We start from the raw sequence: 17,103 nt of genomic DNA on the forward strand, positions 1-17,103 counted from the left end.
AAGTGTCCTAACTTTCTGGAGCTGATCTCACATGTCCCTACTCATTGATGTCAGCACAGATAACTGGCTTGATGATGTCACATGGTAGGCCTTATTCCTGCCAGGCTGAGTAACACACTGTCACAGTCTGGCTCCTCTCATGTGTGTTTGTATATGTATAGATGTAGAGTGCATCTGTGGAAGTCACCCTTGTTTCTGGTTGATTTATTATGTCAGACATGCCATAGGCCAGAGCTGTATATCCCTGTGTGTGTGTGTGTGTTTGTGTGTGTGTGTGTGTGTGTGTGTGTGTGTGTGTGTGTGTGTGTGTGTGTGTGCTTGTGTGTGTAGTGCATGTAGAGCTTTATATAGCCACCGTTATCCAGGAAGAAGGAATGCCCTGCATGCCAGTGACCATATTTGAACAGTGTGTCTGCACACACTGACATTAAATCGTAACTAACACACCACACCACACTACAACACTCAACTCCCCTTCATCTTCACCTTGTGTGTATGTGTGTGTGTGTGTGTGTGTGTGGGTGTGTGTGTGTGTGTGTGTGTGTGTATTGGGTTGTAGTTACACTTGATCACCACTATCAGGCAATATAATACCTCCTCTACTAATGACGGGGGGCCTCAACTTTTTTTGTCTGACGCACAGGGAGTCAGACTTGTTCTCTCTCTCTCTCTCTCTCTCTCTCTCTCTCTCTCTCTCTCTCTCTCTCTCTCTCTTTCCAGCACTTTCTGGTTTCTTCTCTCTGACAACAATCTGTTCTGCTGACTGACAACATCCACTTCGACCGGGTTGAGGAAAACTCCTCTGCCCCTGATTATTTCTTCTCTTTCTTTCGCTCTGAGTGGATCTGTATAACTTTTTTTTTGTGGGAAGAGTCGGTGGGTTAAGCCAGCAACCTTTTGGGCTGCTGTAAGAGTCTTTGCGTGCGTGTGTGTGTGTGTGTGTGTGTGAATGTGCACGTTAGTCAGTATGCCATGTCGTCTCCTGGCTCGTCGTTTGTGCAGATAAAGCATGAGGACCTACTCTTCTATGAGAACTGTGGAGGAGGAAGCTTTGGGAGCGTCTACAGAGCCCTGTGGATTTCCCAAGACAAGGAGGTGGCTGTGAAGAAGCTTCTCAAGATTGACAAGGAGGTAAGGAGGACATACACACAAGCACACAATGACACACACACACACACACACACACACACACACACACACACACAGCAATCATAGATGTCTTCAGCAGAGACTCATTGTTTTAATATTCAAAGTACTGTATGTAGAGGTCAGGGCCTTTTCTGTACTACCCTAAACTTCAACATGAATCAGTTTCCTCTCATTTTCTCAATTCTCTTCGGACTCAGTCCCCAACTCCCTCCCTGCCTCCCCCTCCTCCCCTGTTGTCTGCTGTTGAACATGTGTTTATATTAAACATACCTCTCCTTGTCCCCCTCCTCCTCCCTCTCTTTGTGGATGGAGCAGATATATTTATGCCAGCACTCCCCTGTTCCTCCCATTGTGCTTCAGGGCGAGGTGTGTGGTCATTCAGGGCTTTAAGGACTTCAGATCAGGGCATGATACTAATACTGAGCAGGCAGGAAACAGTTTGAAGTTAAGGTGACCTGTCGGTGAGACGAATGTCATTGTTGTGGAAAAAGAGTTAAAAAATCTAATAGGGAGTGAGAACAGTATTTCTCTTACTGTCCCAATCACACACATGCAGGGTGGGCAGACATACATTAAAGAGTGTGTGTGCAGTTTATATGTAAATGCAAATTGATCATTGGCTATGAAAGAATTGCAGCTAAAATATTAACATTATATAAACTCAACTCAAAACTTTGCACACACAACATTCAGAAATAGAGGAAGACTTAATTTACTGAAGTTAAAATAGGAACACCAAACTATGAAAACTAAAGTTAATCTCGAACTTAACCTCAAAATGTGATCAATTAGTAAGTGCCCGTGCATAATTGCCTGATAGTGTTTTTTAGTACTGTAAAATGTACAGCATGTTATTACCTGTGTTTACAAAGAAAGTGACTTATGTTTCCCTATTATGGCTTCAACAATATGTGTAATATTTGTGATCTTCAAACAGTCAAATGTATCACTTGCAGAAATGTTTTGCTGTGGAAAAATGAAACTAAAGACTGTCTCTGCAGTGTGCTTTAAATCACTTTGTCTGACACGTTACCCACGGCAACACTTTCAGATTTATAAAATAACTCAAGCTGAGAGTCTGTTGTGGTTTTGTAGGTCATATAGAGGCATTTAGTATTAATGTGTCTGCTTTAGAACCAGCTTAAATCTTCTCATAGGAGCTCTAAATAACAGTATTTCATACCTGTGTAAATGCACGTCTTTTATAAATGTGTCTTTCAACCAAACTATGTGCCAATGTGCTCACTTAAAACTGATGTCTGTACACTCTGATAACTTTAACTAAATGAAGAGACGTAGCGTTGGAATCAATAGTATAAATTGCTATGATTATCTTATCTTCTTTTTTTGTAGAAATACTTCATTGTCAAATTGCACTTTTTCTTGTGTGATTTCATATTACGGATGGTCAGTTGTTTTTGTTGCCTGGCAACACTAACATTTTCCACACATAGAGAGGGTATGACCTGTATGTCAGCTCTGATTAATGGCATGTTTGTCACTGCGGTGTAGAAGTCTTTATTCTGAAAGTCAACCTGAGGTATGAAAGAGGGTCAGACTGTAGTTCAGTGAAAAACCGTCAAAATTTAAAAAAAAGTGGATAACAAGTCAAAGCTCCACATTTTGAAGTTTACATTTGATTAGTAACAATTGACACTACATTTTATACAAAGTTTTGTTTTCTTGCTGATATTGTATATCTGAAAAACAAAAGAGGATGCTAATACATTTTTCTGTTTCACTTTTTCTCTCCTCTTCATGTGCAGGCCGAGATTCTTAGTGTCCTGAGTCATAAGAACATCATTCAGTTTTATGGAGCCATGCTGGAATCTCCCAACTATGGCATTGTCACAGGTCAGACACCAGGAGTGTGTGTGTGTGTGTGTGTGTGTGTGTGTGTGTGAGCGGGCGAGTGCTTGTGTGTGAGATTCAAGTATCCTTTCAGAAGTCCTCCCATGAACATAAATCCTGGACATGTGGTTCATATCTGATCCCTTACTTCTAGAGTTATATTTTCAATGTCCTCTACAAATTCAGATGTTTATCGCTGTCTTTTTAGCTGCAGCCTCATAACTGCATTAGGTGAAGGTCGGGTGAAGGTTAAAGGTGAGGTATGCAAGATCGGCGCAGATTGTTCTCATAACACAGTGTGTATATTTGTTTTATTAGTGTGTATTTGATCCTGGATGTGCCACTTAAGGACGTGTTAGCACATGCTCAGGTGTTTGTGTGTTTTGAAGGATTGGTGTACACTCTGAGAGCTGGTTCTTGCTGTGTTTCCTGGCAGGACATTTGAAACTGAGACCAGTATGTTTGTATGTGGTTGTAATCCTGGATGGGATCATATGGTTAGGATAAAGTACGACACACCACGCTAGACTTGTCCGGCAACCATTACTGCTGCACTTTGGTCCGATGATAACTAAAAATAAAAAGTACAGTAGGAAAAATAAGTGTTTTAGGGTATGAATGTCTGTCAAAGTTAAACAACTTTTCATCCATTTAAAGGGTCAGATTTGTTAGTTTTGTACCCACCAGACACACAAAGGAGTCCTTTGTTTGGATATAATCCTCTGTGTCTTTCTTGTCTCTTGGAAATGTCAGTTTTAGCAGGGAAAAATGAAAAGTTCAAAGGTCAGGGATAATCTGGATTAGTCGGTCAGTGTGTGTGTGTGAAGGTTGTTGGTGTTTCCGCTGTGTGCAGGTCTGTGTGATAGGAGGGGCTAAACTGTTGAACTGAGAGGTCTCTGTCTTATATTTATGTTTATAATATATGTGAAGGAAGTGTGCTTTAGCTGCACCAAAAATGGATATTAGCTCTTCAACATCCTTTGTTTAAGGGTGGTCAATCCCAAAATATGTTTCCAGTGTGATAGATTTAATGTAACCAAATGACCAAACTGTATGGACGTTTTCATCAACAATTCTGTTCAAACTGACTTTTCTGCCTCACTGACGATTACTTCTTTGTATGTTTGTGTGTTGTTACAGAATATGCTAGTGGGGGGTCTCTGTATGAGTACCTCTCAAGTGAGCAGAGTGAGGAGATGGACATGGAGCAGATCATGATGTGGGCCATACAGATAGCTAAAGGTAAAGCTGACAAAATAATGACGGTAAAAATGATCTCAGAGGATTCACTAATCTGCAGGCGATGTGCATCATCTGTATGGTACGTTAATGTTATTAGTTAGAGGAGAGAGGAGCTGAGTCAGAAATAGTAAATAAATACTATTCATTTGGGTGTTACCAAACATATACTTCATTCCACCATCAGTGTCCCTGCTGGGCCTTCCCTAGTCAAAGCAGTCTGAGTGAACACGCCTCTGCTGAGTCGTTCCCCACTCTCCTCATCTTTTACCAGAATTAAGTGTTTACACAGCAATTTTCATCATCCTTTACCTAACGCCAACATGATATTACCATATTACCATTTTTAAGGTCAATGTTACAGTTAACACTTATTACCAATGAACTAATAGTCAACTATTTTCAACATGAGGAATGGAAATTGCAAGTTTCATCACAATTGGAAAACTATAATGATTGTTTGGACAAAAATGCAGTATTAACTTCTAGCACAAAGACTGCTAGGAAGCCATTTCTATTCAAGAATTTGTGATCAGTTTGAGAGGATTACGGGAAAGAAGGCTCATTTAATCTATTTTATAATATTAAAAAAGAACTTAAATTTGATGTGATTTTTTTTTTTATCAAACTCCTCAAGACAGAAATCTTTTTAGGGGTTAGCCAGGTTTGTTTTGTTTACTGAATATTTTCTCTTACAACAGCATAGCGTACATTCGGCCATAAACTGTGTGTGATGATCAATCTTTATTTTGAAATCCAAAATTTGAATGGATTTAAGACAGGGTAGTTAAATAGCCTCTTTCTCAGCAGCCTGCATATTTCTACATGCTGCAAGAGGTGTATCTTAGAAATAATGATATTGATGAATTAACTATTAATATAAATTATAATATTCATTTGACCTGTAGAAACATTGGTTCAGTGGGTTCTAGTTGCACCTGTATCCTGTGGCTTTCGTTTTACCTCAAACAGATTTTTACTTAAACTATAGTGCACTAAAATCTCACAAATCCTGAATGGAAATATCAACCAAACCAATTAGAATAAAATCATTTGTTTTTACCAGTTATAAATGCCTCTCTTCATCTCCCCACAGGGATGCATTACCTCCATGCAGAAGCTCCAGTCAAAGTAATTCATAGAGACCTCAAGTCACGGAACGGTAACACACCAAATACATTTTGATTTGTTCATCAAGTGTCCATCTTCTAGCCAACATTATATTGTATCACTGTCTTATCTTACATCTGTTAATCTGCTCTTTCGCACTCTTGCAGTGGTGATGACAGCAGACAAAGTGCTGAAGGTTTGTGGCTTTTCTTCAGGCACGGAGATTCACATACAAGCATTTTTTTTTTAATTCAGTTCAATCAGTTTGGTAATTATGTGCTGTCTTCTTGGTTCGCCCTGTTGGAATTTCAGATTTGTGACTTTGGGGCGTCAAAGTTCCTGTCGCACACGACCCATATGACAGTGGTTGGCACTTTTCCCTGGATGGCTCCTGAGGTTATTCAGAGTCTACCTGTCTCGGAGACCTGTGACACCTACTCCTATGGCGTGGTGAGCTGGCACTGCCTGACATACAGTATATCTGCAATGAAACACACATATAGGAATAAGTACTAAAAATGGTCAGGTACTGATAGCTGGAATTAAATGTTGCTCAGATTTGTATTTTTCTTTGTCTTGGTCTTTTAATCTATATAAGACAATTTTTAAATTAAAAAAACAAGATATCAGTAAAGTACTGTTTAGTAAAAGTATCTGCAAATGTATCAACAGTATACATTGAACTATGGACTACACTACTGTGTGTGATGTTTAGATGTGACTTATTATGTGATATAAAGTGTGCGCAGTGACTACCAAATTATCAAACAACATCTGTTCTGTTGGTAGGTGCTGTGGGAGATGCTGACTCAGGAGGTTCCTTTCAAAGGATTTGAAGGGCTGCAGGTTGCATGGCTGGTGGTAGAAAAACAAGAGGTAACCCCATCCTCTAACACACCCACACACACACACACACACACACGCACACACCTTTGTGAACACCACTGTCAGCATGTAGATGTACTAGAGGGCTGCAGGTTGCATGGCTGTCGGTGGAAAAACAAGAGGTAACCCCCTCCTCAAACATACGCACACACACCTTTGTGAACACCACCGTCAGCATGTAGACGTACCAGAGTCTGAGACGGCTGGAGGAACAATGTGATGCTCTCATGGTTTCCACTGCGAGCTGGTGAGGCTGAGGCTGGGTATTTTTAGGCCTGATGTCAGTTCTCTGCTCTTGTAAGGCCTGGATCCACTGCAGTGGAGCTCGGCCAGACCCCCCCCCCCCCCCCGGCTAAAGCCTTTACGAGAGAAAGAGAGAGAGAGAGAGAGAGAGAGCGATGAGAAAAAAGAAAAGATTAAAAGGGACAGTTGATTCAGGAGGTTTATGGGAGTTGGGGGGAGTGACTGTTGGACTGTATGTGTTTCAGTTATTGACGTGTTTGAATCCCCTGCAGCAGCCTCACATAAAAGCACACAGGCACATACAAGGACCAACAAACAATTCTGGGAATATGATTCCTGCGTAGCTCTTGGCTTATTTCCAAATACTCTCCCTAAATAACTCCCTCTCTCTCTCTTTCCCAGTCTCCCTCTGATTTTCCCCTCCATTGCTATACCTTGCTTCCTGACCCTCTTCCTTGCCCTCCCTCAACTCAGAGTTGGTGATATTTTAGGATTAATCCCCAGAGAACACTGTTTCCATGTGGTGCACTGCACTATGTGGGGGTATCTGGGCTCATTCAGACCTTTGAAGATGCCAGGGGATCTATAATGCAGGGACATTGTCTTGGTGGATTTACATTAACTGCAGTTTAATTGTTGAAGAAAAAAAGTGGCCTCACATATTGTAGCTTTCTTTGTTTTAAAGACCCTGATTTTTTTTTTCTGTTAAAGACTTCTCTTATCTTCACTGTGCCTTTGTTTTTATCTTCTTGGTAATGAGTCGTAGTCAGCGAGGCGACAGCCATGGGGCCGCTTGCTTGTCCTTCAAGGCTTGTCAAACCGAACTAATGAAGCCTCAACAGTCCTAATGAAGCACAGTCACTCAAGCAGCTTTTGAAGAAGATGAACTTTTGCCATGCAATTAGTTTCCATTATGGTGAATAGAAATAACTTGAGTGATTCCTTAACTTTCTCTTTTGATCCATAAATACAAGTAATATGCTACTTTGATTGAAGAACAAACACATTTGAGTGTATTTAGCCTATTAGCAGTAGCAGACAAACAAGCTAAACTAAGATGTTGCAAACGGTCAACAGTGTACGTGCTAAACATCAGCATTAAAGCACTGTTGTTGTGTTCAAAATCTTGATTGTAACCGTAAACATTTGTTTTTACCACAGTACACAGTGCAGCCTCCATCACAACGTGTTCAATTTGCATGCAGCATGCAAAAACATTGGGACATAATGAAAGTCACAACATTAGGCCATCAACTTTTTCCCTCCTGTTCTTACAGTACATCACAGCCAGCAGCACAAGGTGTACATATTGTTGAAGAAATAGTTGCCTTGGATACGATATTAAAAAGCTCTGCAGTTGATGTGACTTACGTTTCTTTTTGCTGAAAAAATGCAAACTCTCTTGAGTACTGTTAAATGTTAAAGGTTGTTGTTGTGCATCTTGTTTGCATACTCGATTGACATGCACCTGGACTTCAATCTTTATCTGGTGTTCTAAATAGTTTTGTCTAGTTTATAATTTGATTGCTTTGGTCTTACTGTATCTATACATTTCCAAGATTGTTTGGAGGACATGTTTTTCAAAATTGTATCAGAAGATGTTTCTAATGAGATTAAAGGCTTCTGCTTCTTTTGTTTGCATGTGTTTGTGTGTGTGTGTGTGTGTGTGTGTGTGTGTGTGTGTGTGGTTATCTAGAGGCTGACCATCCCCACTAGCTGTCCAGCAAGTTTTGCAGAGCTGATGAGGAGATGCTGGCAAGCAGACCCAAAGGTAAGCTTAACGAAAAACAGATGCAGTTGTTAATGTCCTCAAAAAATGGTCTCTTGTACTTTCAAAGACTTAACAATAAGTGTGTGCTGGTTGTTCTTCCCTGTGTGCATGCGTACACATACAGGAGCGTCCACAGTTCAAACAGGTGCTGGTAACCCTGGAGACTATGGCCAACGACAGCCGTCTACCGGACCAGTGTAACTCTTTCCTACATAACAAGGACCAGTGGAGGTACACACACACACACACACACACAAACACACACAAACACACACAGACACATACACGCAATGTTTTATTTTTTTTGACAAATGCATTCAGTGGCTTACAGCACTACAAATAAAACTCAGTATGCATGTACAAAATTCAACATAGCTATGCACGTGCCAGCATGCACACACACATGCATACAAACACAGCTCTGTGGAGTCTAAAGCTCGGGAGAGAAGTTGAATGTGTGACCCTGTGCTCTACTTCAGTCTATAATAAGCTCTCTGGAAACAGTCCATGGAAGAGATTCCTGCACTCCTCCTCTTTGCCCTCGCCCCACAGCAGGGAGGCGACAGAGGGGATGGGGGAAGAGTGGAAGAGAGAAAGAGGAGAAAACCAGCTTGAGCTGAAGACGAAAAGTTCAGGGATGACCAGAATTGTATTGAACGAATATGAAATCTAAAGCACCGAAAAATGAGAGAACAAAAAGGTTTGTGGGAAGCCAAAGCGGACAGATGATGCGAGAGAGGGAAAGAGAGAGCAGAGGAGAGAAGGTGTGACATTCTGTGCATATTTAACATGAGTACGAGGCAATCAATTCAGAGTTTTTGGTATGGGTGGAAAACTTGGGCAAGGGGAGGTGGTGTGTGTGTGTGTGTTGAAGGAACACAGATGGAGGTATAGCTGTGCGTCAAATCTGTCTATATTTAGTTGCCTTGAGTGTTGATTGTGTTGTGAAACCAGGTTCTTAGGTAGTCACTTACTCTAACAGTGCCCTCTTGTGGTAACAAACAGTTCTTCAGCTCAATATTTACATCTTTGAAAATCTTCTGCAGGAACAGCTTAGTATCTAAACATTTGATGTCATGTTTTTATAAAAACACTTATTAAAAATGTGCATTTTAATTTGCCAATGTAATCAGAACTGCAGACTTTTAGAAGAAGTCAAAAAATTGAAGTTACAATTAAAAACATTGATCCACTTCCAGTTTGTTGTAAATCTAACCATGATTTGTGTTTGTGTGTATTCCATGAAGGTGTTATGATTATGTGAACTCAAAAGCAGAATACTGACATATGTGAACATGTTCTTAAGGCAGTTATTTTCTCACTGTGCGATGTCGGAAACATCAAAAATAATTCTTGTCACTGAATCTATAAAAGAAAAAATATTGAACAGCATTGAAGAGTGGTTGACTTACCTGCAAGAACACATGCTTTGCTTCTTTCCTGTTATACAAAATATATTTCATGTGTTATTTGATTATATATAATTCAGGTAAAACTTGCACGTTTGTTGCAGCTGCAGAGCTTTGATGGCAAAAAAAAAACTGCCAGCCCAAACTGATAAAGACATCAAACTTCAGTAATAAGTCAAATGTATCCTTCAGTGCACACTGGAGCAAAAGCAAGATGGTGTTAGTCGTGATACTGGACCGTCTATTTAACTAGTAAAGTAACCTTGAAACTATGCACCAACTTCATGCACAGTTAAACAGATATTCTGTCTGTGTCTGCACATCCAAGGTGTGAAATTGAGTCGACTCTGGAGCGCCTTCGAAAGCTGGAGAGGGAACTTTACTCCAAAGAGAAGGAGCTGGAGGAGAGGGAGAGGAGGCTCAGACTGTGGGAGGAGAGGCTGATGGAGAGGTCCAACATGAGTCCCAGTCCAACATCCCTACTCATGGAGCGCTCAAACATCTCACCAGTAAGTTGCATGGGAGTAAAGGTTAATCTGTTTCGGCCTCTTTGTGATCCCCTCTCATTCCCCTCTCCCTCCTGTCTCGAACATTTTCAGTTCTTCACACCGATGTCTATCGGTTCTTCCGGCTCGTTCTTCCGCTCACACTCTCAGGACTCCAACAGCGCCGGGCTCAGCAGCGCCGGGCTCAGCAGTGCTGGCGTCAGCTGTCTCCTCCGCACCCTCAGCAACGGAGACACGGAAAGAGGGAGCAGCGCAGCGCTGGAGAAGGGGATGGGCTCACTCGACAGCGGGAGGCTGCACGCCATGATCCGAGGTTTGCAGGGCAGGTTCGGAGATGAGGATGAGGAGGAGGAGGAGGAGGAAGAGGAAGGGACCCTGGAGGAGAAAAGATGGGGGCAGAGGGAAAGGGATGACAGTGGAGGAAGGGTGCAGGTAACACTCAGGAGCTTCCCAGGCGGTGTAGTGGAGAGGGAGGAAAGGACGTGGGGGGACGGGGACAGGGAGAGAGGAGGGATGCAGAGGAGCAGGGTGACCACCATAGTCCGAGGATACTCAGGTGGGTTTGGAGAGGGGGAGGGGGAGAGGGAGAAAGAGGGAGGGTGGGAGATAGAAAAACTTGGGGATAGGCTGGAGGAGAGAGGGATTGAGGGAGGAATAGAAGGAGGGAGGCTCCCAACTATGTTCAAGGGTCTCCACGGGAGTTTGGGGGGCTTGGGGGACATGCTGTCCTTAGATATGAATGACATGGGGGACATGGAGAGGATAGGTGACATAGACATGGACATGGGTGACCTGGGAGTCATGAAGGTAGTGGGTCAAGGTGTCAGGAGTGAGGCTGGGGTCAGGGGTCGCAGGACTGACATGGGAGTCATGGTCCAGGGAGTAAGAGGTGACCTCAGCGAGGCCGTCAGCCAAAAGATTAGAGGTGAGGTGGGAGTCCTCGGGCACTCAGGGGTGCAGGTGAGCATGCGAGCTTCGTCCAATCAGAACTCTGTGAAGAGCTGCAGCGTGCGGCACGGAACCAAGATCAACATGTCCTCTGCAGCCAGGGACATGATGGAGCTCGACTGGTCTGATAGTGACTAGAAAACAAAAAAGAGAAATGCACACAGAAAAACACACAGAGGCCAAACTAGACAGATTTTGTTTCAGTTTGTTAACACATACAGTATCTGAGCTGCAGTATGTGCATTAGAATCTTTGAGAGAGTTGAAAAAGAGCTGGTATACACACTTTTTTTGGTATTTTTTTTATTGAATGGATGAATATTATACCCATGTGTACTGTGAAGTAGGAAGGAGAACGATACGAAATTTGCCTTGTCATTTTGTCAGAATGACTTCACCTGTGTAATTTAACGTGCTGTTAAAACTGCTGCATAACACACTGTACAAGTGATACAAAAATAACACACTTGAATGCCGCTCTAATGAGGCAGCACGGTCTGATATTTTTTTCCCTGCTTATAAAGTATCTCTTAGTTTATAGCTTTGATTTGTTCAGAACAAGCTCAGTTCTAACTGTGATCTAGTGTGTGAATGTTTGGCATTTCTTTCTGTATATTTTATCATTTTTCAATAAAAAGATTAGAAATTTTCTTTTCATTCCTGCTCTTCTTCTCTGCTAGAGTTAGCCCTATCATCCAGGACATTTATGTATACATTTGAGTCTATGTTAACTTTTATAAATCAAACATGGACGACAAGTTTTAACACAGTGTACAAACCTACTTTGTCTCATAAAAACCTAATTCCTGCTAATTATCAAATCATAACCTCACATTCCTAAAGTCCCCATCAAACACTGAGCAGCAGGGCGACTCCTGCCAGCACCCACTTGGCTGGCCTCTCCCTGGTTTTGAGGCTAAAAGTCCATACATATGTAGGTCCTCTGATCTTAGTCTTGTAGAGGGGACACTCGTAGATATTCCTGGTCTCCTGGCGGTCATTGGGCACAGCTCGGACTGAGATGACAGGCATGGCCGGGGTCAGTTCCTTCAGACGGGCCTCAGTAATCACACCAGACTGAGTGTCCCACCGTGCACCTGCAGCAAACAGAAATGTAGAGAAGAGGAAAACATGGTATATCTTTTTTTTTTTTTTAAAAGAAAAGACATTTACCATTAAAAAAAATATGTATGACACCATTTCATTCACAGAGGGAGAAGTTAGCTATTACTCAAAATTCCTAAAGATTAGTTGCAGAAAATGTTCTTTCAACCTTCCATGTAAAGTCCATAAACGTATGCCCCTTCCCTGGCAGGCTGGTTGAACTCTTCCTTAAACTTCTTGGAAACATCCACGGTCAGGTTCACCTTATCAAGGGGCCACTCGTTCTTCCGTGCCAGAGACTGCATCACTGCTGGAAGGCCAAGACAAACAAACAAACAAATAAGACACAGAGGACAAATGAGATAAAAACAACAGATGGCACACGTGCAAAAAAGATGAGAAGATTTTTTTTATTTTTTTTTTAATGATGCCTGGGTTTGACGCTTGTATGTGAGAGAGTAAAGAACGTTTGATACCTGTGAGGAAGGACTGAGGGTTGAAAAGTCCGGACAGCCAGACGACACTGGGCAGAGAGAGGTCCTGAGTCCAGCTGTCCAGCTCTTTACAACGCTGCAGCACATCATTATACCTGACACAAACACACATACGTGTACTTAGATCATGTTTTGGACATTATATAGATTTGAATTCATTTCCTGGAGAATCCATCCCCTACCCTCAACCAATCACTCCAAATATTTAGTTTCTCAACTGGGGACTTGGATTTTGTCCCCTATTGGACAAAAAATCCCTAAAAAAACAATTCTTAAGTCTGAAATGTGTACCACAAATTAGGCTTAGTCACACCAACAAAGAGAGGAGAAGATCTGAAGATAATGTCAGAGTTCTGTCTGCACACTGTAACAATGGCACATGTATTTCTGAGAGCTTCACTAATAAGCAGTATAACATATAGTGTCATAAAAAGATTTAAATCTATAGTTGATAAAACAAAGCAAACGGCAAACATAATAACTAAAATTGTCCTTTTTCTTTTCAAAAACTCAATACCTGTTTACATTTAGACGCACTAACAAACATGTCACACACACAAACACACCATATTGACAGGCTGTAGGTGGAGGGGTAGGCCAGTTTGGTCCAGGTATCAGGGACGTTGTCAAAGAACAAAGCAGTCTGCAGCTTCTCCATCTCAGAGGAGATGGCCAGTTCACCCTGTGACGGACATATTAAACTCTTACTTCACAATGACTACAAACAGCTATGGTGCTTTATCTGGCAAATTAACATCAAAGAATTATTTGTACATTTGAGAGTCTAGTATAACTACTTTTAAAAACAGCTGCTCTACACTTTTTAAACTGCAGCATATGCCACCTGATCAGATAAAATAAATCTGCAGGATGGATTAATGTGGTGCTTCAAAAGACTCCCGTGTGGCAAAACAGGAAGAGGGCTTTTTATTCTTTAAGTGCACACATAGCTAATGGTAAGGATAATGGGAGTACTGGGAGATGTCTTTATTTGATTAGCACTAATACTAACACCACCACTGCTTTGGGACAAAAAAAGCAAATAATCCCTTCAACTCTGGCCTCACACTTTAGTCAGCAGTGAGACCAGGGTATAAGAACGATTTAGATGTTGTTGAAATGTATAGGGTTGCACAAACACGAACAAATTGGTTCTACCTTGAGTCCTAGGTCCAGCTCTTTGAGTGAGCGGCGTATCTCGGAGATGAGCATGTTCATGCGTTCACACTCCTGAAAGCAGACCAGGATGTACGGCGAGCGTTCAGCTGTCTTGGAGGTGATGTCAGACATGTTGTACTCTTCTGGAAGCTTCTCAATCACCTCATCTAAAATAGTTTTCACCTGAAGGAGTGCATATCATTAAAAAGTAGGTATGAAGAAGAACATTTCCTATAGTTCCCATATTTAGTTTTGTAGTTCTCTAAATGTTGTATCTCAAGAGATTGAATTCAGAGATGAAACTTTTAAAGACCCCTCTGTCAAAAATGGTCACATGTTGTGTCTCTACAACATGACAACCCTGATTCCATAAAAAAACAAACAAAAAAAACCAAACATCCTGTTGTGTAGCTACCTTCTCCTCCAGGGTCTGTGAGGCTCCCTCCCCCATCACAGCATCTGGAGACTGCAACTCCAGCAGAGTGTGGAAAAGGCTATCCGACGTTACTGTCAAGAACTCAATTTCTGCATTGGGGTGTAACCCATAATGCACTGGGCTCTCATGGGGCAGCATCTCATCTATGAAATCATGGTAACCCTGGAGACGTAGGGAGAGAAAATGATGACTGTTCCATCCATTAATTCCTGTCATCTTCTCATTAGACTTGCATTTAAATTCATAAATCTCTTGAAGGTTTCAAAGCCACACGTAAATGATATGGACTACCCTGATTATTAAGAATTCAACATCAGCAAGGTAAGACATTGAATGTTACAAATTCACACAATATCTATCTCTCTTGTTACCTGGTAGTCCAGGTTGGAGGGGACGAAAAATCCTGGAGTCAAAGCAAGCTTTCGGTCAAACTGGGCAACAAAACAACATAAAGGAGAAGTTTTAGCTCTCTTATACAGAACAAAAACATGAAATTACTCCAACTCAAGCAGCCAACATTTCAAACTCTTTAATTTTTATTTGCAATCTTTGGCCCATTACAAGCCACTCTGCTGCTAACTAGAACCGATTCTCATCCCCAAGTGTCCAAAGTCTACTCCAAAACCCCCCCCCACCAAAAGCTTACTGACACTGCCAAAGTGTTTGTGCCAAGATTAAACTTTATTAGGGATCCCTTCATAGCTACACTAAATTACCTCCAAATGTATTCCCTCTCTCGTTCTTGGATAAATAAACAAACCTGGTTTGGCTGCATGTATTCCTCCAGATAAGTTCTGCAGAGCCGCCTGTCCCAGTCATCAGTGATGTGTCCTCCATACATGATCTCACCAAACAGATACCTCAGGTCCTCCCATGGCACCTTCATCAACATAATCAAAATCACTGCAAGTACAATCATCATAATCATCCCCTTCATGAATCACCCTGTGGCAAACACACACATGCTCCTCCCTCCCAGTCCCCAATGCAGCATGTCATTCAAACACAACATCAACAACACACACTCCACCTGTGCGTTGGCCTCCAGGTAGTTGTAGAGGACATTAACTGATATAGTCAGGTCTCCAGTGTTGAAGGGATACTTTCTGTTCCAGCCCTGCGGTCCAAACTTCCTCCGCTCAGCTACACAGGCGTGAAAGTAACACAGAGAGAAGAGGATGGTCTTAAACTCCTGCTCACGGCTGCACTGGTCCAGGATGTCCTGCAAAGATACAAATGAATTAATAAAAGAAAAAAAAACACACCATTTACACAAAGCAGACATTAGACACCCACCTGGTCAAAGTTATCCAGAGCTGCATGCAAATTAGCATGCATGCCTGTAGGAGGTTCATTGGTGATCTTGATTGCGTTTTCCAGAATGCCCTGAGGGAAATCACCACATCAGTAATGTAATACTGTATGAGTGCAGGAAAGATACCCAGGAGGCTTTGTTGTCTATAATTGATGCCTTAAGATGCCCTGACTGCATGTGCGTGTACCTGTGGGATAATGTGTTCCTGGGGTGTTGGTGCTGGCTCAGCGCTCATAAACACTCTGTAGTCGGGATGGCTGCCTTCAGAGCAGCGCTCGAGCAGCTTCTCAAGTGAACCCAGCCAGCGAGCAACCAGGTGGATGTTCTACAGGGACGGGAATGAAAACAAGCAATACAAATATAGTTTAGCATAGAAGGTGACAGTGGGAACTCTCAAGTATTGCAAGTAGAGAATTATCAAAATTTCCAAGAACACTTGAAATCATATTTGTTTTCTATAAACTAAATAAATAAAAAACACCTACATTTAAATCAAATTTGAAGTACTCTTAACTGTATTTGAGCAAAATGAGACAGGTAATCATTCAGTGTAATATTTATAATCTTTGATACATTTCTTCTACTTCTATTAACCCCAATATTCAGAGAAAACACCATCTTCTTATCAGACCTGCAGTATAACCCAGTGACCCTCCTTGGAAGCCTTTTCCATGGCAACCTCAGCCACAGCCTCCTGGCCCTGGCCCAAGGACACGTTGTGAAGCTTCCCAAGGTCGATGGTGAATCCCAGCTTCCTTCCTGAGAACATGAAGATTTAATTAGAAGTCATACTCCCACTGAAGTGTGTCATTAATTGACCAATTAATATGGTTAGAAGGAAGTTTTCGTATTTTTAAACCCTTTTCTTTGTATTATCTACAACGTGATCATTCTATTGTCATAACACGACAAAGAATGTGAAGTAATGACACTTTTTTCTAACAGCCCAAATGGGACACTTCTTCACAAAAAAGGAATGATGGCATAAACAATTCAAACCTATAAATATCTAGTAAATATACAAGCAGTAAAAAGCTTTGAGTGTGTATCTGTCTGTGTTTAATTACCCAGTGATTCCACATCCTTCAGAGGGTCCACTCCAGGGGAGAGGATGAAGAACACAGGAGAGGCTGGCCCACTTTCTCTAAAGGACTTCGCAAATTCAGTCTTTCGACCCTCTGTGTACTTCACCCCGAGCTTCTCCTCCACAAAGTTCCTACATTGATAATAACTTTCTTTGACAACGAGGCAAAACAAATCTTGCAAAACACACAAAAACAAGCAAGTCAAGAAACTCAGTGTGCCCAAAAGGGATCCACACAACATGGCCGGACACAAGACAGAGGGGACAAAATATGTAAGAAATGTCGAAACACAGGAAAGATGAAACAGGTTTGAAAATTAAGGTCAAATAAATAAATAAAGAAACCGGAAAAAGCATAATAGCAAAAAAAACAATAAAATAAATAAAGAGAAAGCTAAATAC

At 41.7% G+C, this 17,103-nt stretch overlaps 2 protein-coding genes across 2 annotated transcripts in view; one reads left to right on the forward strand and one right to left on the reverse strand.

Annotated features, from left to right (window-relative positions):
* Window positions 1-509: 509 nt before the first annotated feature.
* LOC132978995 (tyrosine-protein kinase ABL2-like) lies at window positions 510-11,761 on the forward strand. Its single transcript, XM_061044418.1, has 11 exons — window positions 510-1,131; window positions 2,916-3,003; window positions 4,141-4,242; window positions 5,336-5,401; window positions 5,517-5,545; window positions 5,662-5,799; window positions 6,139-6,225; window positions 8,174-8,248; window positions 8,373-8,479; window positions 9,986-10,166; window positions 10,257-11,761. The coding sequence occupies exons 1-11, from the start codon at window positions 973-975 to the stop codon at window positions 11,247-11,249; spliced, it is 2,025 nt and encodes a 674-aa protein (XP_060900401.1). The 5' UTR covers window positions 510-972; the 3' UTR covers window positions 11,250-11,761.
* A 140-nt stretch (window positions 11,762-11,901) lies between these two features.
* dnah9l (dynein, axonemal, heavy polypeptide 9 like) overlaps window positions 11,902-17,103 on the reverse strand; it is a 33,374-nt gene continuing 28,172 nt past the window's right edge. Inside the window, exons 75-87 of the mRNA XM_061044415.1 lie at window positions 16,685-16,833; window positions 16,249-16,376; window positions 15,805-15,942; window positions 15,599-15,688; window positions 15,333-15,524; window positions 15,063-15,182; window positions 14,674-14,733; window positions 14,282-14,464; window positions 13,867-14,049; window positions 13,275-13,390; window positions 12,691-12,803; window positions 12,384-12,524; window positions 11,902-12,207 (exon numbers count right to left, since the gene is read on the reverse strand). Of these exons, the coding sequence (XP_060900398.1) occupies window positions 11,960-12,207; window positions 12,384-12,524; window positions 12,691-12,803; window positions 13,275-13,390; window positions 13,867-14,049; window positions 14,282-14,464; window positions 14,674-14,733; window positions 15,063-15,182; window positions 15,333-15,524; window positions 15,599-15,688; window positions 15,805-15,942; window positions 16,249-16,376; window positions 16,685-16,833 (1,861 nt within the window). The 3' untranslated portion in view covers window positions 11,902-11,959. The remainder of the gene's footprint in view (window positions 12,208-12,383; window positions 12,525-12,690; window positions 12,804-13,274; window positions 13,391-13,866; window positions 14,050-14,281; window positions 14,465-14,673; window positions 14,734-15,062; window positions 15,183-15,332; window positions 15,525-15,598; window positions 15,689-15,804; window positions 15,943-16,248; window positions 16,377-16,684; window positions 16,834-17,103) is intronic.

The sequence above is a fragment of the Labrus mixtus genome, chromosome 8, assembly GCF_963584025.1.
Source record: "Labrus mixtus chromosome 8, fLabMix1.1, whole genome shotgun sequence".
Taxonomy (NCBI): domain Eukaryota; kingdom Metazoa; phylum Chordata; class Actinopteri; order Labriformes; family Labridae; genus Labrus; species Labrus mixtus.